Genomic DNA, 26,180 nt, shown 5'->3' with positions numbered 1-26,180 from the left:
GTTAAGCGACTGCCTTCGGCTCAGGTCATGATCCTGGAGTCCCTGGATCAGGTCCTGCATTGGGCTCCCTGCTCAGCGAGGAGCCTGCTTCTCCCTCTAACCTTCCCCCCTCTCATGTACTCTCTCTCTCAAATAAATAAATAAATCTTTAAAAAATAAAACAAAATAAAAAAATAAAAAATAAAATAAAATAGCATATACAGTGTGATCCCCTTTGTGCATCTTCCTACCTACTTGCCTTGCTGGCTACCCCACATATACTTACCTAACTTACTTCCTGAATATAGGAGATGGCTAGGATTATGTTCAAATATATGATGGCTGTTTGGTTGACATTTTTAGGATGATTTTCTAAATCTCTGTTATGCTTTTTTATTGAATTTTAAATACATATTAAATGTGTATCAAAGAAAAATGAACATCATCCTTCTATAAAAGAAGTGAGAATTTAGAAATATGTATATTTTGAAGTTTCTTTATCTGGTAGAGTCCTATCACCTTCTGTCATTCATGGCTAATGTTGATGAAAACACATCCACAATTATATTTGCCACTGAAATGTAAAAATTCCCAATCTAGCTACCAATGAAACATGTTCTAACTAATTTAAATGGGATCTGTGACTAACATAATAAATAAAATTTAAAAAAAATAAATGGGATCTAACTGAATTCTGGGGCACTTTACTTTCTTAATAGGAATAGGTTTTTGGTGTGTCCTTGGCACTTGGGCCTTCACACTTGGGTGATTATCTTGCAGAACAAGTTCTGTATTTCAAAAACCAAGCTACACATCATTTACATCCAACATGACGATTCTGCACAACAACACATATGCCCAATTACCTCTAAAATTTCAGTAAAACACAAAGTCCTATAGCAGTTCCATAGAACACTGTTTCTAAAAGTATCTAAAAGTTTGAAAAATAGTGAGTTAAAGGGCCTTTACTATCCTAATGTGAACTATTTATTTCAGATAAGTTTGGGGAGACAATAAGTGACTTCTTTGCACTCGTTTCATCCCCTTTTATTGTTTTTAATTTTTTTTTTAAAGATTTTATTTATTTATTCAAGATACAGAGATACAGAGAGAGAGCATGAGCAGGGGGAGAGGCAGAGGGAGAGGGAGAAGCAGGCTCCCCGCTGAGCCAGGAGCCGGATGTGGGGCTCGATCCTAGGACCCTGGGATCATGACCTGAGCCGAAGGCAGTCGTTTAACCATCCGAGCGACCCAGGCACCCCTCATTCCATCCCCTTTTATACTGTAAGTCTAAAGGTCTTCAGTGATATTTTGAGGACTGCTGATCTAAGTGGTTTATTACTCACACAGCATGTTTATACACTAGAGTAATGGCCAAGCAGAATTAGAGAGCTTTTCAGAAACACTTACAATGTTGTTTTATATTAACATATTTTATTTCTCAACAAACTCATGCTTCCTCAAAGATTTCTAAAGATTTGACATCCTCCCTGAGCTTTCCCTAAACCAGGAAATGGAGGAAGACTATTTTTTCCATAATAAGAACTCAGAAATGATTTTTTAATGCAAAAGGATACTCAAGTTACCGCAAGTACAAAAACATAAAATAAGTGTACTGCACTAAACAGAAATTACTAATCAAGAACTCTGTACTAAACTCTCAATTTAATTATAGGGTGATTGAGGACATTCTCATCATTGCTCAAGCAGTTGTGGTGTCTTGCAATATGACATTTTGAAAAGATACACCATTTAAAAATGTTTATGCATATGCAACCCATTATAACAACTAAAAAGAATAGAAATTATTCTCTATATTCATGCATGTATGCAAAGACTTTGTGCAAGAATGTTTACCGTATTTTTTGCACAGTAGCCCCAAATTAAGGTAACTCCCAAACCGACTATCAATAGACTAGTAAAAAACATTGTTATATTCTTTTATTAAAATAATATTGAACTATTAAAAAGAATGAGGCAAATTTATACAGGCTAATATAGAATAATCTCCAATTTACATTGTTAAAAATATCTAGGTACAGGGGCACCTGGGTGGCTCAGTTGGTTAAGCGACTGCCTTCGGCTCAGGTCATGATCCTGGAGTCCCGGGATCGAGTCCCACATCGGGCTCCCTGCTCAGCAGGGAGTCTGCTTCTCCCTCTGAGCCTCCTCCCTCTCCTGCTCTCTGTCTCTCATTCTCTCTCTCTCAAATAAATAAATAAAATCTTTAAAAAATAAAAAATAAAAATAAAAAAATATCTAGGTACAGAAATAAATACACACAAAACCTCCCATTTGTGCTTTTAAAAAAAAAATAAAAAATTTTAAAAAAAGGTGGCAGGTGCTACAGAGATGGACAGTGTTTATCTTGATATAGAATGGAAGAGTCCTTACTTTTGTTATATAAAATTTAGAACTATTTCTACTTTTTATAATGTCATTATTTCATAATAATATAAAAAAACTAACAATGAGGGGCACCTGGGTGGCTCAGTCGGTTGAGCCTCCAACTCTTGATTCCAGCTCAGCTCATGCATGATCTCGGGGTCATGAGATCGAGGCCTGCATTGGGCTCCACACTCAGCGGGGAGTCTTCTTGGGATTCTTTCTCTCCCTCTCCCTATGCCCCCCCTCAAATAAATAAATAAATAAATCTTAAAAAAAAAAAAAAAGAAAAAACTAAAAATGATTCTAAGGCTCCCAATCCTTTATGTTCTAATTTGATTCTTTAACTAGTATATGTATAGAGTACCAAGAGCAACATATAGCCTCCACGGAAAGCAAGAGTGTTTATTGAAAAGATTTTGGTAGCATAACAATGATATGGAAATATCTCAATAATTTGCAATTAAAGAGTAGGCTGAACACACACACAGCCTCCATTCTCTCCTAAAACCCGACCAAGACAAGAGTAAAAGAATTTTTAGAAGACTTAAAACCAAAAAGGTTAGAGAGAATGGGAGAGACAGTAAAGAGCTGATGGAAAAGCCCAACCAACACATTTCACCCAACAAGAGTGAGTCCTAAGTAGGCAAGGGGAAAAGGCAGATGTCTATTCTCCACGCAGCCACTCACTCATTCACCTAAATTATTTACTGAGTGTACAGTATGCCAGGCACAGTTCTAGGCTCTGGAGACACAACCATGAGCAAAATGGAAAACAATCCCCGTCCTCATGAGGCTAAAAAGTCTAATGAGAAAACAACCAAAATATCTATTCTATTAGACAGACTTCAGGATAGGAGGCTGAGATGGGGGGTGAGATTTTAAACAGAAGGACCACTGAAAAGATGACATTTGGGTCACAACAGGAGGAAAGTGGGTGAGCCTGCCATACAGGGTGAAGGAAAGATAATCTAGTCAATACTTTGCAATTCCTGAGGATTTGGAGAACTACAGTACTCTGAAAGTTTAGGTAAAGGTGAAGTTAAAAACAAGAGGGCTGGTTGAAGAATTAAGAAAAACTGAAACCCCCTCCCTTTCCTTCCCTTCACCAGCTCTGTCTGCCTAGCAGGTTGACCATCCTCCATCCACCTTACCCACAGAATGGCTGTCCTTCTCAGGAAAGGGCAAAACAGAAATGCTGACTGGTGGATGCTATAGTCGAAGACGAGGTAACACACTGAAGACACGGAGCTCAAGTAAACATTTATATACCAAATACCAAAAAACCCAGTTATCTTCTGCCTCGAGACCCCCAGAACATCAGCTAAACCCTGTCATTTGGGGTACTGGAAGGACCTTCTCTAGGGACTCTGACAAACCCCAGAGTAGATCTGACATTGATGATTCATTCAGAGATTACACACTGAAGACCACAGTCAAAAAGGCCTATCCACCCAGGTTTCCAATCTGTTTATAGTGCCTTGGTTGTAAAATAGAACAAGTTACAACGGACATACATGTAAGGAGAAGTCAAAACTTTCAGAAGAAACAGATCATATGGGGAGAAAAAATTTTAAAACAAATTACATATATGTATTCAATATTCTAAAAAAAAATAGTGGATATTTCAGAGTTGTAAAAATGCTGGGCCTAAACCAAATGAAGTCTAAATGAGCAGCTGATTGGTTAAAGCCTTTTTCTTACCTTCTTTTCTAGTCACTGGCAATCTAAAAGATTAACAGATAAGCTAGAATGTGCCCGGATCATTACCAAGGATTGATCCACCTCCTTTCAGGAAGAAAGAGACCTAAGGTATTGGAATGTAGTTTGCAAGCTGCAATTTCAATTAATGATTGCCCTTCCTTCCCCAATCTTCCCCCTAAAATGAAAATGAAGTTGTGGCTAAAAATCAAGCTCCGCTAATGTTCGAATCTTTTGGTCTCCTTATTTTATTATAACTTCTAATATGAGAATGAGAAGGCCAGTTCTCTCATTTTCATGGTAGATTAATTCTTTTAGCAAAATCCATTCACATTTGTGCTTCTACATTTTTATGTAACTTACTGTACGACTGATCATGAGACATGCTAGTCTCCTTTTATGTAACAATCCATGGATGCTAGTTTCTTTGAAGTAACCCTGCAAGAGTTTCATTCAAGAACTCAAGAGATTCATCTTGGATGGTTATTTATTACTAAAAAAATAGACTGAATAAATTTCACAGTAAATGAAATCACAATAAATAAATTTGAAGCTATCATATAAACACTGTCACAGTATTAGATTAAACGTATCATTATCTAATCTTTTTTACAATTTAAAAAAATTTTTTAAATTCATTCCAGAGGCGGGGGGAGCAGGGGGAGGAGCAGAGCGAGAGGGACAAAGCAGACTCCACACTGAGCCCAGAGCCTCACGCGGGGCTCGATCCCAGGACCCTGAAATCATGACCTGGGCGAAAGCATGAATCGGATGCTTAACCGACTTTGTCCTTGGTTGCTACAGTCCATTACACTGGGGGGTTTCCTGGTATGTCAGGAAGAGTAAGCAGGGAGTGCTTCTTCTAAGTACAATGGTGGGGTAAAAACATCGATTTTCTGGTGGAAACCTCACCACTATTTACCAAATTTTATAATCTCAGATTACACAGCAGATGTCTCTGAAATTAGCTACTAAGTTACAGAATAAAATGTAGTCAGCATCAGACTATTATGAAAGAACTATTAAAAGCTCTGGCTGGAACAATGACATTATGTCTTGTTAGAAGAACAAAGGGTACACACCACAGCGATGTTCTTTCAGGCTAAAGTCAACTTAAAATACAAATCTTTACTACGCACCTTCTACTAGGCATCTACCACCACAGGCGGTGCTATAAAAAGGCAGAGGAGACCTGGCTCCTGGTATCACGTAGCTCCCATCAGAGGAGATAAACATGTAAGCCATTAACATGACAATGTCAGAATCTAGGAGTATGAAAAATTATTATGATAAAACAAAGATTCGTATAGCTTGAAGAGGATCACTATGTGAGAAGGAACACGTGGGAAGTTTGGAAGGATGAGTAGAGGCTTAAAATACAGAAGAGTTAAGAGTATTTTGGATTAAGAGATAAATAAGAACAAACACACCAGGACAAAAGAATATATAGAGGATACATTAAGTGTCATAGGAGAGACAGGATAGGAGAATCATGAGACATTATACAAACTGTAATAAGACTCTGAAGAGGCTAGAATGACCCACCCAGAACTTGAATTTATTCCATAGCAACAAAAAGTCAACAAGATTTTTAAAGGAAAAAGGTAATAATACTTGTTGTAGATGAAGCAAAGTCTGAGAGCAAGGCAAATGGAAAGGTGATAAACCACTTATTTACTGGTTATTGCAATGATCTAATATGAGTGAAGCTGACCCTGAGCTAGGACAGTGACAATGGCATTGGAAGAAAAAGAAAGGAGGAAGACATAAAATCACCATTTTATAAGCTCAGTCAAACAAGGTAATTTCACCCATATTTTCTTTTAATGCTTTTACTCTCAAGAACTTTGTATTTCAAAATTAAAATTCCTTTAACATAATATTTGAGAGTTGACAGGACCATACCACGTGTTGCTATTGATTAAATATTTTATACAATAAAAAATAAGTATTTTATAAAATAGGTGAAGTGTTTTTTTAAATGTGCTGTGCGAGTTGAAAGTTGCTGAAGCCAGCGGTGTCTGGCTGGCGCAGTCGGTAGAGGGTGCAACTCTTGATCTCAGGGTTGTGAGTTTGAGCCCCACGTTGGGAATAGAGATTACTTAAAAAACAAAATCTTTAGGGGTGCCTAGGTGGCTCAGTCATTAAGCATCTGCCTTCGGCTCAGGTCACGATCTCAGGGTCCTGGAATTGAGCCCCTCAAGGTACTCGCTGCTCAGTGGGGAGCCTGCTTCTCCCTCTGCCCCTCCCCCCGCTTGTGCTCTCTCTCTCTCTCTCTCTCTCTCTCTCTCTCAAATAAAGTCTTTAAAAAAATAAATAAAATCTTTAAAAAAAAGAGAGAGAGAGAGAGAGAAAGTTGTTGAAGCAAGGCAATGGGTCCTGGAGGGTTCATTACACTATAATCTGTACTTTTATATAAACTTGAAATTTTTCATAAACATTTTTCTTTTTTCAGGTTTACTGAGATATAATTGACAAATGCAAGTGTAATATATTTAAAGTGTACAATGTGATGATTTGATATATGTACACATTGAGCTAATTAACATGTCCATATTTACCTTTTTTTTTGGTGAGAACATTTAAGTTCTACTCTCAGCAAATTTCAAGTTTATAATACAGTATTATCAACTAGTCACCATGTTCCATAACTTTTTTAATGTATATTTTTTTAAAGTGGTTCCCTTATTTTTTTTAAAGATTTTATTTATTTATTTGTCAGAGAGAGAGAGAGAGAGAGAGAGAGAACAAGCAGAGGGAGTGGCAGGCAGAAGGAGAAGCAGGCTTCCCACGGAGCAGGGAGCCCGATGCGGGGCTCGATCCCAGGATCCTGGGATCATGACCTGAGCAGTAGGCAGAGGCTCAACTGATGAGCCACCCAGGCGCCCCTGTTCCCTTTCTTATTGTACGGTGGTTAAGCAGGCTACTGCAGCACACTACCAAGTAATTCACAGACCACTGATGAAGAAAACAACATTTTATAGATTAAGCACATTTATAATCAAACCTCATAATCATTAAGTCATATCTATGAGTTCTTGTAATCCTTATTTCTAAGGTGGAACTTTATATACATGCTGTAAATATATACTCACTGATAAAAACAAAATCATTAATTTGTTACATATAAAGCAACTGTGGAATGATTTAAATTGAATACAGTGAGCTGCACAGTTTTAGAACATACATTTTGGCTAATGATCTCTTACATATTATTATTTATTGGACCTCACATACACAAACAGTAGTTTCTTCTCTACTTAACGACAAGAAACTCACTCACAGGCATGCGCAGACCCACTCACATACCTTGGCAATCTTAGCAATGTTAATTTTCTTAGTGAAGTAAGACTTAAGAACACAGAACAATACCTCCTTCAACTTCTCACCTTTCTTAGGTCATCACCTATTCTCCCTTCTCTTCCTTTCCCCCTTTCCTTCCTCAGTAGGAAGTACAGCGAAGTGAGTCAGCATACAGGCTCTGACGCCATTACTGTGCCTAACTCCTCGTTCTGCCACTCAGTGGCTTTGAGCTTCAGGCAAGTAGCAAACCCTTGGGGTCTCAAATCACTGGTGAAAACCTATCCCTAACCCAGCTGCATAAGGAATAAATAAATTTCAGCTGTTAAATCCTCCACCACCATCTTCATTGTGATCATCCTGCTTTTAGCTGACACTGTGATCTTGATACATCACATATCCAGCCCCTTCAAACTCCCAAAGTTATTTCCTAAAGTTGTATCACCCTACTAAAACTGTTCTGAGGCTGTTTAATTCCCAAGTCCAGCAACTTTTCCCAGTGTTCCTTGTACTCTTCCCCTCTGTATCATTTGACAATAATAATGCTATTCTACACTCTCTCTTGATCATCATCTGCTCTTTTGGCTTTATCACCCTCTCATAGACGATGCCAAAATCTCTATTTCTGGTCATCACTTCTGGTCACTGACAAAGAATTCCCAGCTACCAATAAAATAATTCCACATGGTTTACATTACCAGTATCTCAAGCTTACCATTCACACAAGAAAAATTATCTTATTCTCCTTTCCTACCCCAATCATATTCTCATGTTCTTTAATCTAATGTCATCTCTTCTAACACTTCAAAGAACTTTTAACCTTCACTTTCCCTCAAAACACCTACTCCTATTTGTTGAGTTCTACTAATTCTGTTATCTTTCTTCTCCAACCACTTCCACTGTTAATGCCCTAATTCAAGACTCTTTTCATTCCAGCCTGAATTATATACAACAGCTAAACAGTAGTCTCTGCCTTTAAAGATTTTATTTTTAAGTAATCTCTACAACCAACGTGGGGCTCAAACTCACAACGCAGAGATCAAGAGTCATATGCTGTACCCACTGAGCCAGCCAGGCGCGCCTCTAGTCTCTGCCTTTAATCTCTTCTCCCTGCTAATGTCTAATCACTGTATTATCTATCACAACAACCTTCAATAACCCCTCAGAATCTGACTCAAACATTTGTTTTCAGTCTTTCTCTTCCTTCCTCTTTACCATAAGCTCTAATCACATGGAGCTTCTCAGACCACTTAAGTATGCCTCATGCACTATACGTCTAAAAATAAGTTTACTGTTTTATTGTAAGTTTGGCAACTGCCATATCATCAACTTGCAGAATATTCTAGATTTTCCTTTATTTTCTCTTATGTTTTATCTGTTTCAACGATCCCCTTTGGTGAAATCATTTTTGTTCTTTGGTGACCTGCAGTAACTTATTAAGGTGGATTCTAAAGTCATTACAGCTTTCTAGATCACAACTTTACTAACTTATCTCTTAATTTTTTTTTAAAGATTTTTTATTTATTCATTTGAGAGAGAGAGACAGAGAGAGCACATGCAGGGGGAGAGGCAGAGGGAGAAGCAGACTCCCCACTGAGCAAGGAGCCCGACATGGGACTCGATCCCAGGACCCCAGGACCATGACCTGAGCCGAAGGCAGATGCTTAACCGCCTGAGCCACCCAGGCGTCCCTTATCTCTTAATTTTTAAGACTTTATTTTTTTTAGAGCAGTTTTAGGTTCACAGCAAAACTGAGTGGAAGGTACTGATTTCCCATATACCCCATCCCACACTTACCTAGCCTCCCCATCAGAGTGGTACATTTGTTACTACTGACGAAACTACAATGACACTTCCTAATCATCCAAGTTCTGTAATTTACACTACAGTCGACTCTTGGTGTTGTACATTCTGTGGGTATGGGCAAACGTATGATGACATATGTCCACCACTGCAGTATCAGAGTAAGTTCACTGCCCTAAAAATCCTCTTTCTTCTGCCTATCCATCCCTCCATTCCCAGCCCCTGACAGTCATTTTACTGTCTCCATAGTTTTGCCTTTTTAATAATGTCCTACAGTTGGGATTATACAGTATGTAGCCTTTTCAGATTGGCTTCCTTTAATTTTTTTTCAAGTACATTATTTCCTTCAGAAATTTTGTTTATAATGGTTAATAGAAAAGTTAAGAAAATATTTCAGATTTATAGGTCAACTCTACTCACCAAGGGTTCAGCCATTACAACTTCAATTTTCTTTTCGGCTTGAACAGCAAATTCTGCAAAGAGGCTCTTGATGACATATTCACCAGGCTTGACATCTGGGTCAATTGTAATGCTTGACATGATGATATTCTTTTTTCCCAAAGTGGAATGAAAGTTGGAGGAAGCACAGTACTTATTCACTTTGCTGACTGGTGCTGAAGCTAAAAAGAAAAGAAACAAAAGAACTCTAATTATCAACACAATAATGAGACCCACCATAACAACCCTATTTAATATGAATCCAGCCCCTAAACCCCATCCAGATCTCCCAATCTGTACTATCATATTCTATTTTTTTATTACACTTGCTACATTCTAACAAATTGCCCAACTGTAATTTAGTTATGTGTTATTTATTATGTATTGTTCTTCTCTCAACCCTACTAATGTGAATTTCCTAAAAAGAGGGGTTCTCTTTTGTCTTTTTTGTTCATCAATGAATTCATGAATTCCAAGTGCCTAGAACAATGCCTGGCATATGCTGGGTATATAATAAATACATACTGAATGAATGACTATGAATTCTAAACAAAGTGATGTGCAGTGAAGGAAATAAAACAGATGGGAATAAAGGAAACAGGATTGGTTAGGGCACTGAAAGATACTGTTTTGGAAAGCATGATTAGGAAAAGGCCTCACTGAAGAAGCTATGTTTGAACTCATCTGGAGGATGAAAAAGAGGCAGCAAGGCAAAGCACTAGGAACAGAAAGCGCTAAATTGAGTGAGCATATCTGATACATAAAAAGAAGACCAGTGTGGCTGGAGCTCAAGGGAGGAAGCAGGGGTGACAGGCAATTTCAGATGAGGTCAAAATCATTAGCCAGGGATTTAGAACTTTGTAGGAAAATCAGACTTTATTCTAAATGAAATTAAAATTCGGTGGAAAGTATTCACTTGGAGAGGGATAAGATCTGGCTTCTCTTAAAAGATCTCTCCAGCTCCTCTGGAGAATGGACTGGAAGGAGACAAAGGTAGACTCAGGAAAGCCACTACACAGGTCCAGGTGAGATGATCCTAGCTCAGGGTAAGAGGATGGAATGGCACAGGAGAGAAGGAAAGGACTTGACATTTGTCATGTGTTAGTGAATTTGGCATCAAGGTGAAGGAAAGGAACTAGCAATGACTTGTAGGATTTTTACTGCAATTGTTCAAAGGAGAGTGGCACCATTTACTCAGCTAGGGGTGTCCCAGGGCCTGGCAAATAATACATTGCACCAGCTGGGGCACAAAAAGAGCACACACTGACTGCTACAGGCTCTTTATCTTCACAGGTTTTGTCCTCTTGACTGACTGGCTTATCACTCCGCTCTGTCAGCCGGCTGCGTAATACAGACCATTCCATTCCTGAACTTCAGCTTATGTCATCCCTGTGGCCTAGAGTATTCACTGAAAACCTGCAAGTTTGTATTTCTCTACCCCAACCTGATCTCCAGGTCATGCCCTTTCATAAGCTGTCCCCAAAGCAAACCCTTCCATGAAAACGGAAGCAGAACACAATCGAATGCCGGATTTCTGTATGTGTGTACATAACTATAGAACAAATTTATTCTAAATACCTAGTCTCCAAACTCATAAACTGTTCTGTCAAAAAAAAAAAAAAAAAAAAGAACCCTACTCTACCAAACATAGTGTGCCAAGATAAATAAAAGTGACCTGTGATAACTCCAAAATAAAATTCTAGGAAGTAATGCAAAATACAAATATTTTACTTCAGAAAAAATAATTGCAAATTAAGAAAAAAACATTTTTGAAAGAATTTCCAAATATTTGGATTCCCTCCATGCCCTAGTCATAATCTTTGTTTTTCCACAAAACAGAGTATTTTTCCTCCAAAACTAAGATTAAAAATTAGTCACACATGTTTATATATTTAAAAATAATCTAAAGAATATTCCAAATTGTTAATATTGCACCTAAAAGTAAATATCTTTGTATCACATCAAATTAAAATATATTATGTATTGTATTCTAGAACTAAAATTATATAATAAGAACAATTCAAAACAAAAATTCACAGTCCTTTGAACATAGTACACACTATTTATTTTAAACAATGACCTGTTTGTTTACTCTGTTTCAGGATCCAACATTGTGTATTATAAAAGAATCTGTTAACAACTCTTACTGTAAAAAATGGAGATCTTAAAAGAAATCATTTTGGATCATTAAGAGAACTCTATTTTATACCCATATTATGTTGGATAACCTTAGGGAATCATAAAATAGTAAAACAACGACAACAAAAACTACTCAGTTTCCAGAAGGTTAATTTACATTTTAGACATAAAAATGAGGATAAAACATTTTCAAGACTTTGACTTAAGGTCATAGTTATAAAATATATCTTTTCTTTTAACTAAGATTTGTAAGCCTCAAAGTAAGATTCATAAGATTGTAACAGTTACAAAGTTTTTTTGGCTTTAACTTCACAATAAATGTAACCAAAGAAGAAGCCCTATAATAGATCTGGTACTTCTAGCCTTTGATGAGGTATAGCCTTTTTTAAATCATGTTTTTTTTTGAACAGTTTCTCCAAAAAAGAAAAAAACTTTAGTTAAAATGACCTCTCAAATAATTTGCCTTTACTGTCTTGTACTTCCTAAATAGTATAAATTAAGCATAAACAAATATTCCTAGGTATCAAAATAGCATATTTTAAGAAATTTGCCAATAAAGCCAAAAGTTGTAGGACAACCTGCACTTATCTTCTAAATAAAGATTTCCCTTCCAAATATCTGCACTATCTTCCAAAATAAAAATATCTCAAGTTTGAGAAAATCCAATTTTTATGAAAAACGAATGTTTTTACATCAAACAAATTAATTTATCTCAGTTGTATTTCTTAGTATTTCACGAACGCTTGTTGACTCTATTAATGCCAAAAAGTAACAGAGAACATATCTACTGATTGAAATTTCTGGTCACAAAACAATCTAATGTTGATGTTAAGGACTGGCAAAATAAATTGTCTTTATAATCTAATAAACAGAATGCTCTATAGACCGTTGAAATGATAGCATCAAAAAATACTGAATGGCATGGGAAATGTTCAACATATAGAGTTAAGTGCAAAAAGGTCATAAGACAGTAAGTACATAAAACCAAAATAGAATTAAAAGGCAGAAGAATATCTGCAGCATAGAACAGAGTTAATCAATTAACCTCCATCCACAAAGCTCTAATGAAGTCAGAAAAAGACCCTCACCCCCAAACTGAAAACTAGACAAATGACATGAATGAGTTACAATATTTAACTTCACTAATGTTTTTTATTTTTTTATTTTATTTTATTTTTTTTAAGATTTTATTTATTTATTTGAGAGAGAGAATGAGAGGGAGAGAGCACATGAGAGCGGGGGAGGGTCAGAGGGAGAAGCAGACTCCCCGCTGAGCAGGGAGCCCGATGCGGGACTCAATCCCGGGACTCCAGGATCATGACCTGAGCCGAAGGCAGTCGCCCAACCAACTGAGCCACCCAGGCGCCCCGACACTAATGTTTTTTAAACAAGCCAAAATTAGATAACATTTTTCAAAGTGGTTCCCCCCCTCCAATTTTGTATTTCACTATAAATACTTTGGTAAAGTATTTGGTAAAGATGTGTGAATTTTTCTCATATTCTGCTAATAGTTAAGAAACAAGGGTGATCACTCTAAGCAAGGTGAAAAGACTAGTTTCCACATAACTAGATTAACTTGACATCTGACCACTTAAGTTAAATATTTTATAATGTGAAATAGTAATATTTCCCTACATGTTATTATAAAATTTTGAAAACTTTATGTAAGCTTATGAGAGAACGAAGACGTAACTGTTAGAGCATAATTCTGAAGAACACAATTCAGGCATTGAATTACAAATTTAAAAACCCAATGTCATATCAAACATCCTTGGAATATAAATCCACTAAGCTCTAACTGCTAATAAGAATAAACTAAGATCTGAGTAATTAAAATATGGGAATATAAGCTAGCATACCTGTTCTTTCTTTTAGATAAAGTGCAAATAAAAAATAAATATGGCATTTTTGGACAGCTTATTCTATATAGTACTGTACTTAGCATATTTACTGAAACAATTATTTTTCATGCTCTTAAGACACCTATACCATTATAAAATGAATTTAAATTCAGTCAAAGAGAGGAGACAAGTGAGAAGAGACATAACCCCTAAAGTGAGACATGTTTGGTTGTTACTTTTTTTTTTTTTTAAGATTTTATTTATTTATTTGTCAGAGAGAGAGAGCTCAAACAGGGGGAAGGGCAGGCAGAGGGAGAAGCACGCTCCCCGCTGAGCAAGGAGCCCAATGTGGGACTTGATCCCAGGACCCTTTTTTTTTTTTTTAAGATTTTATTTATTTATTTGTCAGAGAGAGAGAGAGCTCAAACAGGGGGAAGGGCAGGCAGAGGGAGAAGCACGCTCCCCGCTGAGCAAGGAGCCCAATGTGGGACTTGATCCCAGGACCCTAGGATTATGACCTGAGCTGAAGGCAGACGCTTAACCGACTGAGCCACCCAGGCGTCTGTTTTATTACTTTATAGCAATGATTCTCAGCCCCCTTTTTTTTCTGCTTCTACTATGTTCTTATGCACAACACTCTGAATAGTAACAACTCTCAAAATACAGAGTGATTCTCAACAACTGGGATATTTCAGATAGGGATGTGTAGGGGCAGGTAGATGAGGTTTAAAAAGATCCCAGTGGAGGGGCGCCTGGGTGGCTCAGTCGTTAAGCGTCTGCCTTCGGCTCAGGTCATGATCCTAGGGTCCTGGGATCGAGTCCCACGTCGGGGCTCCCTGCTTGGCGGGAAGCCTGCTTCTCCCTCTCCCACTCCCCCTGCTTGTGTTCCCTCTCTCGCTGTGTCTCTCTCTGTCAAATAAATAAATAAAATCTTTAAAAAAATAAAAATTAAAAAAATAATAAAATAAAAAGATCCCAGTGGAGTCTGTGAAAAATGCCCACAGTTACCCCCGAGAATAGGTCCTTAGGGATAAAAATTCCTACTTCATAGTCACAACCTTATATATGTACATGCATATTACACACATATGTTTATATATAGAAATGCAGAAATATAACAAAGTTCCATACAACTGCTTACTATTATAATTATTACTTACACTGTGAGGCACCTGGGTGGCTCTGTCTGTTAAGGGTCCGACTCTTGGTTTTGGCTCAGGTCATGATCTCATGAGTTATGAGATGGAGCCCCACCTCGATTCTCTCTTTCTGCCCCTCCCCCAACTCTCTCTCTCTCTAAGTCTTTTCTAAAAAATCATTATAATTTGGGGCGCCTGGGTGGCTCAGTCATTAAGCGCCTGCCTTTGGCTCAGGTCATGGTCCCAGGGTCCTGGGATTGAGCCCCACATTGGGCTCCCTGCTCAGTGGGAAGCCTGCTTCTCCTCCCCCTCCCACTCCCCCTGCTAGTGTTCCCTCTCTCGCTGTGTCTCTCTCTGTCAAATAAATAAATAAAATCTTAAAAAATCACTATAATTATTATTAATTACACTAGCTAACAATAAAAATTTTGATGACCACCCAAGAAAAAAAAGTATGAGGTAAATGGCCTTGGAACAAAAACAAATGTAAAAAATATTTCTGAATTAAAAAAGCAAAACCAAAATTCTTAGTTTAAAAAGCAAGCCTATCCCAGCAAGTTCTTCTGTGGATATCAACAAACTGATTCTAAAGTTTATATGGAGAGGCAAATGACCCAGAATAGCCAACACAATACTGAAAGAGAAGAACAAAACTGGAGGACCTACACTACCCAACTTCAAGGCTCACTTTAAAGTTTCAGTAAAGAGACAGCGTGGTATTGGTGAAAAAACAAACAGATCAGTGAAACAGAACAGAGAGCCCAGGAATAGACCCACACAAATAAAGTCAACTGATCTCTGACAAAGAAGCCAAGGCACTCAATGGGAAAAGGAGACTTTTCCACAAATGGTGCTGGACTAACTAACTGGGCATCCACAGGCAGAAGAAAAAGAAGAGGAGGAGGAAGAATCATCATCCAGACACAGAATGGACACCTTTCACAAAAATTAACTCTAAATGGATCATAGATTGATTTTATGTAAAATACAAAACTATAAAATTCCAGAAGATAGAAGAAAAGCTAGGTATTTTTGGGTTTGGCAATGGCTTTTTAGATATAACACCCAATGGGAGCCATGAAAGAAAAATTTATAAATTGAGCTTTATTAAAATTAATAACTTCAGCTCTACAAATGACACTGTGAAGAGAATGAAAGACAAGGCACAGACTGGGAGAAAAATCTTTGCAGAATACATATCTGATAAACGACTGCTATCCAAAATATACAAAGAATTCTTAAAAGTCAACAAGAAAATAACCCAATTAAAAGGGGGGGGCCAAAACTGAACAGACCCCTCAACAAAGAAGGCATACAGATGACAGATAAGAATATGAAATGATGCTCCATATCATATGTCTTCAGGGAAATGCAAATTAAAACAACGACATACCATCACACACCTACTAGAATGGCCCAAAATCCAGAACACTGAAAACACCAAATGTTGGTGGGGGGTGTGGAGCAATAGGAACTCTCATTCATCACTGGTGGAAATACAGAATGGTACAGGTACTCTGGAAGATGGTTTAGAGGTGTCTTACAAAACTAGACATTCTCTTACCATACGACCCAGCAACCATGCTCCTTGGTATTTACCCAAAGGAGTTAAAAACATGTCCACACAAAAACCTGTATATGGATGTTTATAGCAGCTTTATTCATAACTGCCAAGACCTGGAAGCACCCAAGATGTCCTTCAGTAGCTGAATGGAAAAATAAACTTTGGTACATCCAGGCAATGGAATATTGCTCAGTGCTAAAATAAAATGAATGATCAAGCCAAAAAAAGACTTAGAGGAAACCTACATGCGTATTATTGAGAGAAGCCAGTCTGAAAAACTACATGCTATATGATTCCATCTGTATGACATTAAGGGAAAAGCAAAAGTATAGAGGCAATAAAAAGATGCATGATTGCCAGGGATTAGAGGGAGAAACAGATCAAGAGGGGAGCACAGGTGATTCTGAGGACCCAAAACTATTCTGTATGATACTGTAATGATAGAAACATGTCACTGTATTTGTCAAAACCCATAGAACATACAACACAAAGAGTGAACCCTAATGTAAACTATGGACTTTGGGTGATTATGATGTGTCAAGTAGGTTCATCAATTACAACAACTATATCACATTAATATAAAGTGTTAATAATAGGGGAAATGGGGGCAGGATAAAGGGGTACAAGGGAACTTGTTTGTACTGTCTGCTCAAATTTTCTGTTGATCTGAAACAGCTCTAAAAAATCAAGTCTGCTAAATTTTTTTAAACTCAAAAAGAAGGGGTGCCTGGGTGGCTCAGTCAGTTAAGCATCTCCCTTCAGCTCAGGTCATTATCCCAGGGTATTGGGATCAAGTCCTGTGTCGGGCTCCCTGCTCAGCAGAAAGTCTGCTTCTCTCTGTCCTCCCTGCTCATGCTCTCTCTCACTCTCTCTCTCAAATAAATAAGTAAAATCTTTAAAAAACAAAACAAAACAAAAAACCTCAAAAAGAAAAGCCCATTCTATCCCTGTCAGACAGAACCAAAGATGCCTGGGGAGAGTCCAAATAAACACCAGCTCAAGCTAAAGCTTAAAACAGTAACGTACTTGGATCAAGCTCAGAGAAAGGAAACAGATTATAAGTCAATTAAAAAAAATATCAAAAACACAAATCAGGTTACATGGTAGCCTGAAAGTAGAAACAAAGCTAGTAAAATCAGCATCCGGGAATGACAGCGAATTTCAACTTTTGGTGAGGTCAGTTAGGTTGGTGTAACCTCTCAACAAACTATCCAGAGAAAAACTGCACATTTGGAAGCAACTATATCTGAAGAGGAAATAAAGAAAGATAAATAACATGCATGCTGTGGATACTGAGATGTATAATATGAAAGCAACATTTGATGACTTCAGTGCACACACACAGCTTGCTGTAAGGTGAGGTAACCTCAAAATTTCTTCATAAATGAAGGAAACTCATCCCGACAGTTTATTTCTGACAGAAATAAAACATTATCAATATATTATTAAGGTATTTTGCATATTATCTCATGTTACCCTAATAAACCTATTTTGTTTTTTACTTTATTATTTTTTATTTTATTTCCAGTATAGTTTAACATACAGTGTTATATTAGTTTCAGGTATACAATATAGTGATTCAACAGTTCTACACATTACTCAGTGTTCATCACCACAAGTACCCTCCTTAATCCCCATCACCCCTTTTATTTTTCACCCCTTCCCCCACCCAGTTCTCCTCTGGTAACCATCAGTTTGTTCTCTGTAGTTCTAACAAACTTATTTCAAGTGATATGCTGATAAAGGTCTCTTAAAAAAAGGTTCTGATTTATATCATTTGCTAATTTCCATTGTGTAAATATAGTCATCATGGCTGATTTCAAGCCACGAGGAGTTTAACAACCAGCTGGTGAAATTCCTAGCAGGAACTAGATCCAGAATATACTACTTCAAGTTATAGCCCATTTATGATGAGGAAATTGATTCCTAATTAAAGTCACTTGTCACATGGGAGTGAAATATGAAGTCAGGTCCTGAATTCCTAAGAACTTTCAGATCAGTGGCTTTATGTTCTCCAGAATCACCATATTTTGATAAATCCCTTTTTTTAAAATTCTTTAAAGGTTTAGATTATTAACATACTATTCACTTAGAATAACTATTTCCCAAATCAAATATTTTGATTGCATCTTCAAATTCATTTACATAAAGTGGGCTAAAAAGAAAAAGCTTTCCCAATTTGATATTTACCTATATTTTAACTCCTTTTTACTTGGTTTTATTTTTCCCATTTAAATCTATCATCCAACTGGAGTTTATTTGATGTGATAGTCAATAAAGACATTTTTTCCAATGTCTTATCAATTATTATTTATTTAATCAATTCTTCTGGATTCCTTTACTGAAATTCTATCACTGATTTTATTCACTATCATAAACTAAATCCATACTCAAATTGTGCTTTCTATTCTTCTCATTAAGAATCTGGTTTTGGGGGGCACCTGAGTGGCTCAGTCAGTTAAGCACCCGACTCTTGATTTGGGCTTAGGTCATGATCTCGGGGTCCTGAGATGGAGTCCCAAGTCGGGCTCCACACTCAGTGGGGAGTATGCTTGAGATTCTCTCTCTCTCTCCCCCTCTGCCCCTCCCCCTGGCTCACTCTCCCGCTCTCTCTCAAATAAATAAATAAATTGAACCCTTTAAAAACAACAACAACAAAAAGATTCTGGTTTTGGATGCTTTGCCCCGCCTGGTTATATATATACAGAGAGAAAGTGGAGAGAATTTTTTTTTAAAGAATTTATTTATTTACCTATTTATTTATTTGAGAGAGAGAGAGAGCATGCAAGTGAGCCGGGGGAGGGAGACGGAGAGAATCTCAAGCAGACTCCCCACTGAGCGCAGAGTCCCACGGGGGGCTCAATCCCCTGACCCTGAGATCATGACCTGAACTGAGACCAAGAGTCCAATGCTCAACCGACTGAGTCAGCCAGGTGCCCTGAGAAGAAATTCTTTTAAAGAGAAAAAAGACTTGAGGTGAATTAGGCCTAGAACATAGGCTGACAAAATCTCTTAGGCCTATTTGTACTGGACTGCTCCTTTAAATCTTACAGCTTGGGTACCTGTCTTTTTGAGGAGTGATATGCTGCCATCTCTTTCTTGATAACAAATTTAACAAATTAATGATACAGTGAAACTACAGTCTAATAAAAAATGTAGAAAGATCATGGCGAGATAATCAAACAAGCATAATCAAGTAAAAAAAAAAATCTGTTTTTGAATCAGGACCTTACCTTTATAATAGGTTTTATTATCTGTTGGCACAAATACTCCTGTTTACTCATCATCGTCAGTAATTTCTCAGCTATTGTTTTTCACTTATACTTCCAGGCTTATGCCTATCGTCATAAATTAATTGGAAAAAAAACTGACATCTTAATTAAGACTTCTTGTCTAGAACCCGGCATATCCTTATTAATTTATCTTCCTTTGGGTACCCAAAAAAAAAAAAAAATGTACACTTTCTTTCATAAGGGATCTATATAATTCTTTTTTTGGATTTGAATTTTTATTCACTCTTCGAGTTACTAATTTTTAAAATCAGAGTATGTAATTCTTACTAATTCTATTAATAAATACTTTAAATTTCTATTGTGTGAGTGCCATCATTTTTCTTACTCTTCAGTCCAACATTTTTGCTTCTGGTGGAATTTCAATGGATAGAAAAATTAAGACTTTTGCTTGTTCTTTGGACATCTGTTCCTAAAATGTTTATTTATCCTAGTCTAAACTATTCCTACTGAAAACAGTTTCTAAACATAGAAGTCCTATGACATCTTTGGCACATTTCCAATGTTTTTTACTTGAAGTCTACTACAGAAATATCGCTTATTATAAAGCTCAAGAAAAATGACCTATCTCTAAATAATCCATTATTCACTCAGCTAGAATCTCCCTGAGGTTATTTTTTTCTTGTACTCTTTGAACCTTCAGAAACTCAGCTAATGAACTATTCTAAAAATCTAGAAATGATGTGATATTTTTAAAATGTGCATGAACCCAGGAGTCAGAAGACCAGGGCCCCAAACTTGACTTGGCTACTTAGTATCATTATAATCTTGGTCATATTATTTAACCTAAGCTTTTGTTTTCCCTCTGGAAAATGAATGGGTTGAATTATATCTCAACCATGGGTATGTATCAGTAGCAACAAGAAAGTTGTTTTCATTTTTGTTCTCCTCTCCTCCTCCCATAAAAACATTCGCTGCCAGTGAAAAAAGCTGTTGTGGCAGACTTTTCTCTTCTAGCCAGACAAGAATCTAGGGATCAGCACAGGATAGCCCTGAAGTGAAAATGGGAACACCAGTACCCTGCAGGACCTCATCCCACAAACATACGTAGACCCAGGGCCTGAGGGAAGTCAACGACTGCATATGGATGTACAATCATCTTCTCTGCCTTCTAAGAAGTTGAGCACAGTCTAATAAGGGGGCTGAATCCTCCATACTCCATGAAGCTGAGATGGTGGGAGAAGACAAGGACCAAAGGGTCTTCCTCCTAATATCTTAACTGTGAGCTAACTAAGAGGCTCCCAAGGGCTGAGACTGCTTTCCCTTCTATCACTCTTGCGATTACTCTTTAAAGCACTGTTAACTGTATGGCCCACCCCTAATTAGCAGACAAAGAGATATAACTGCACTCTACAGACATCCAGCAGCCAGAGATAAAGAAAACAAAAATATTTACCAAAGAGGAAGAGCAAACATCATTATAGGCTTCAACACACCAAATCTATTTCAATTAAAAACAGAAACTAAACAAAGATGCAGACTCTTGCCTTATTACTTAACCTCAAGAAGTTAATGGATAAGTAAATGCAATAACACACAAAAATTAAATCATTGTTATAAATATTGAAAAAGAAACAAAGCTTTCTTTATTAAAGCAATAATTACCTAGAAAGGAAAATGGATAAAAATCTATTCACAAATATAAAATTAGTCACAATAAATTTAAAAAGGAAAACATAGGACTTACAGAGAGAAAACTATGAGAACCTCTTTTTTTTTTTTTTTAAAGTAATCTCTACACCCAACATAGGGGCTTGAACTGGCAACCTCGAGATCAAGAGTCTCATGCTCTACCAACTAAGCCAGGCAGGCGTCCCTATGAAAACCTCTTAAAGGACGTAAAAGAAGATCTGAACAAATGAAAAGACCTATTTGGGGGTAAGAACACTTGTTATTACAAGGGTCAATTCTCACAAAATTAATATGTTAATTATGAAATTCCAATTAAGATTTCAATACTATTTTTTAAAGTTGTAATGGATAAAAACCATCTTCGAGTATACATAAGGAGGAGTAAATATCACCCAAAAAAGCTTAAAAAAATTATTTAAAAAAATATAAAGAGGGGTGCCTGGGTGATTCAGTTGATTAAGTGTCTGCCTTTGGTTTCAGGTCATGATCCCAGGGTCCTGGGATGGAGCCCCGATTCAGGCTCTCTGCTCAGTGAAGAGCCTGCTTCTTCCTCTCCCTCTGCCTACTGCTCTGCCTACTTGTGCTCTCTCACTCTCTGTCACATAAAGTCTTAAAAAATATATAAATATATATAAAGAATATTTTCTAAATCAGAAGACAACATAATTAATCAGAACACATTATAACTATATTTGAAACATTACATCAAAATATAAAACGACTATTTCAGAACATAATATAACAGTAATTAATTCAGTAAACATAAGTAGAGATAAATCAGATTAATGTAAAACATTAAACCACCTCCTAAAAAATCCCAGAATAAGAATTCAACAGGGGCAAAATAGGAGGGAAGAAGATAATTTAGCAATAATGTTGGAGTATCAGCTGACTATTCATCTGAAAAAAAACAACACTATATTCAAAAACCAAAGTCCAGATTAATAGGATGTTGAAAATTAATTTTTTTAAGTTTTTAAAATTTTTAAAGAAAAAACTTAGGAGTCAACATACAGAATCCAGGGGAGAGGAGATTGTTGGCCCAGATAGAAAACCCAAAATTATTTTAAAAAGATGAACACATTCAACCAAATAAAAATTTTAAATATTTATAAGGCAAACAAATACCATAAACAAGAGAGGGCAAATTTGGAAAAAAGTATAATGTAGATAACAGCGAATATAAAGTATTCAAAAAGCTCTTAGAAATTAACAAGAAAAAGACAACAGAAAAATTGGCAAAAAATATAATTAGGCAATTCACGTAAGAACAAACCTAAAAAGATGATATATGAAAAAAATATTCAAACTTTGTATACCCAGAAAATGCAAATCAAAGTAGCAATAAGCTTTCATTGTATACACATCAGACTGGCAAATGTTAAAATGAATAATTAGCTCTATTGGTGGCAAGGTACAGGGAAACTGAACACTTAACCTATTGCTGACAGAAATGTAATGTCCACCTAAGTACAGTCCAGTAGGCTGAACAAAAAGATGAGTATTCTGGCCCCTCTAGCAGAGCACCGCAGATATTAATTTCTTTGATCTGCAGGCTTTCCATGCAACTTTCTGATTACAATTTAGCTTTGTATGACCTACCCCACAAGGAGAGGAAAGGATAGCTGGCCAGCCCTAGCATTAACACCCAGTTGGCATCTTTCTCCTTGTAAATAAGTAAATTGGCAAATCTAAAAACTTGTCTCTGTCAGATTGTTTATTACAATTCCACCTCCTGGAAAAGATTTCATATCCACTCTCAGCATTAAAGCAAAGTCAAGTTTTCTGACCCGATCCCGGTCTTTGCTGGCCTTCTCTGGCAATTCCTTGAATCACAATCAAAATCTTTGGAGTGAGGCCCAAGGCATCTGTATGTTTTTGACAACTCCCCATCCCGATTCTAAGGTGCAGCCAAGGTTGAGAATCATTGCTTTTCACTATTCATCTTAAGTGGAATAGTTGGTTCTGTACAATGATTTGACTTAAAACTAATTCTGATCAATAAAAAATGTCAAAAACACCATAAATAAGGAAACCTGTGTATAGAATAACCACAAATAACATCCATCAAGCAATTCGGAGAGCGTTAAATAAATGTATGTCAGGGGCAAAGCTCTAGGAAGCAAAGTGAAGGATCAATAAAACAATTCAAAAACCTAATTTTAAAAAGTCATACGTGGGGGGCGCCTGAGTGGCTCAGTCGGTTAAGCGGCTGCCTTCAGCTCAGGTCATGATCCCAGAGTCCTGGGATCGAGCCCCGCGTCAGGCTCCCTGGTCCGCGGAAAGCCTGCTTCTCCCTCTCGCTCTGCCTGCCGCTCTGCCTATCTGTGCTCTCTATGTCTCTGTCAAATAAATAAATAAAATCTTTTAAAAAAAAAGTCATACGTGGTTCTCCCAGTTGGAACTAGAAATCTCGACGAACTGATTTTTCTCTCATGGTTTCAGCCACTTCACTTTCCTTACTGAACCGTGCCCCAAACCATGTATCCTGGTGCCCTATCAATCCTCTGCCTCTCATTATCTGTGATTTCAAAAGGAGGTTTCAGTGATGAGAATGGAGAACCATCATTAATCCCTCCCCATGCCTTGGTTCCTACAACCAGTCTAGTCACCAAACCCCATTGTACTGAAAGGAATACCTTCTTTTGCCTGCATGGTTAAGTTTTGAACACAAAAGAATATTCTGTATAGGCTCCTAAAAAAAATCTTCCTTCACAGTTATCTCTGCTTCTTAGCAGATGAAATAACAACTTCACGTAGCAGCCAAAGTGACTCCTTTCTATTTGACTGACACTAGACCCTGCACATCAAACCGTGGAAAGGCATGCTTCTGTACTCTGCATAAAAATGCACCACTAGCCTTACCTTCAAGGGTGTTACTAAAGCCATTTTATTGGAATCATCATTTTCTTTTCTTCCACAGTCTCCCTACAATAAGAATGACTCATTCATATATTGCTCCAAAATCTTATGTGAAGCTTTTAGTTTTTCAATTTTTTAAGACTTCACTTTTTTTTTTTTTTAAAGAGCAGTTTTAGGTTCACAGCAAAACACAGAAGGAATGGAGATTTCCCATATACTTTCTGCTCCCACGCATGCATAGCCTCCCCCATTGCCAACATCTCCTATCAGCATGGTCCATTTGTTAGAGTTGATGAACCTACACTGACACGTCATTATCACCTGAAGGCCATTGTTTACCTCACAGTTCATTCTTGGTGTTTTATATTCTATGGGTTTGAACAAATGCATCCATCAACATGGTATACTACAGAGTAGTTTCACTGCCCTAAGAATCCTCTGAGTTCTACATATTTATCTGACCTTCCCCCTAACCTCTGGCAACTACTTTTTTTTTTTTTTTTTAAAGATTTTATTTTATTTATTTGACAGAGAGAGAGAGAGACAGCTAGAGAGGGAACACAAGCAGGAGGAGTGGGAGAGGGAGAAGCAGGCTCCTGGCCGAGCAGAGAGCCCGATGCGGGGCTCGATCCCAGGACCCTGGGATCATGACCTGAGCCGAAGGCAGACGCTTAACGACTGAGCCACCCAGGTGCCCCTGGCAACTACTTTTCTTAACGTCTCCATAGTTTTACCTTTTCTAGAACATCCTATAGTTGGAAGCCTACAGTATGTAGCCTTTTCAGACTGGCTTCTTTCACTTAGTAATAATGCGTTTAAGTTTCCTACAAATCTTTTCATGGCTTGACAGCTCATTTCATTTTAGCACTTAATAATATTCCATTGTCTGGATGGACCACAGTTTATCTATCTACTCACCTACTGAAGGACAGCTCTGTTGCTTCCAAGTTTTGGCAAATATGACTAAAGCTGCTCTAAACATCAGTGAAGATTAAACAAAAAATATCCATTTAATGCATCTAAAGTAAATGTTTTTATGTAACACTGTTAATATATTAATAGATATTAGTTCATCCTTCATTTTTATAAATACTTTCACTACTTTCTGTACCACATGTGTCAGTAAATATATGTATTGTTTCTAAACCATCCATATGATTTTCTACTGTGAACTGCCATCACATTTCCAATTCATTATCTTCTAATACAAATAGGTCTGACATTTTGGAATTTGGCTTCTAGAGTCTTCCCCAAACGGATTTCTCTTAAATTCTCTTTTTCAAAAACCCTTAAAACTTTACTCATTTTAGCAAGTTTTTTTAAATTGGGAAATAGCATCCTTCAACCAACTAGTAGACTCAAAATAAAATTGAAAGAAATTCCACTTAGGCAGTGTCCTGTGACATCATGGATTAAAGATCAGGAGAAGGAATAATCAAGAGAACAAAGCCCATTCCATCCTGCAAAAGGCTAGCAAACTCTGTCTCATTAATGTGATGAAATTGTAAACATGGTTATTCCAGAAAAGAAGCCTAAAAGAGTATGGCAGTATTGGAACACTGGAACAAGCCAGAACTCAATGATTTGGCACTTAACCACTAATGTAGGCCAGATACCTGTCAGGTGTCACATTTAAAATATTATATACTCGGTACAGAGGGACAATTAGAACGGACTCTGACTGTAAATACCCCTGCAGCCATAAGGATGCATAATGGCCAACATCAGCAATGCTGGAGGAAATGAGAAATCTAGTAATGGAGGCAAAATATGGTATCTAAAGAGTCTGATAACGTAAAAAGCACCATGGAGATCCATGAAAGAACAATAGTTATATGTCAGGAAACAGATATGTAAAGTCTAAGAACAAGAAGTACATGGACATGCGATAAGGGAGGTGGATCCCATCATTAAAAGGTATGTCAGCAGAACTTGATTCTCTTTGAGTCCTAATTATTGTTTTTGGATGAGAACTTCACTCCCTTGAGGAGAAAAGCAGAGTCCCATATTTGAAGGAAATGGTTACCAAAGAGTTTGACCAAAGCTCATATATATACAATGGAATATTATGCAGCCATCAAAAGGAATGAGATCTTGCCATTTGCAA

General features: G+C 37.1%; 1 protein-coding gene and 1 long non-coding RNA gene across 2 annotated transcripts in view; one reads left to right on the top strand and one right to left on the bottom strand.

The window, feature by feature from the left end:
- The window catches only part of LOC145720199 (uncharacterized), a 204,006-nt gene extending 182,352 nt beyond the window's left edge, over nucleotides 1-21,654 (top strand). The window contains exon 4 of the long non-coding RNA XR_014143033.1: nucleotides 21,645-21,654. This is a non-coding gene — a long non-coding RNA (uncharacterized LOC145720199). The remainder of the gene's footprint in view (nucleotides 1-21,644) is intronic.
- Nucleotides 1-26,180, bottom strand: part of FRYL (FRY like transcription coactivator) — a 242,644-nt gene that overhangs the window by 117,548 nt on the left and 98,916 nt on the right. Inside the window, exon 4 of the mRNA XM_081812875.1 lies at nucleotides 9,589-9,788. Coding sequence (XP_081669001.1) covers nucleotides 9,589-9,708 — 120 coding nt within the window. The 5' untranslated portion in view covers nucleotides 9,709-9,788. The remainder of the gene's footprint in view (nucleotides 1-9,588; nucleotides 9,789-26,180) is intronic.

Source organism: Leptonychotes weddellii, chromosome 2 (genome assembly GCF_054177405.1).
Source record: "Leptonychotes weddellii isolate Sample4059 chromosome 2, ASM5417740v2, whole genome shotgun sequence".
Lineage (NCBI taxonomy): Eukaryota > Metazoa > Chordata > Mammalia > Carnivora > Phocidae > Leptonychotes > Leptonychotes weddellii.
The sequence above is the reverse complement of the archived record's forward strand: the minus strand, read 5'-3'. Positions and strand labels throughout refer to the sequence as shown.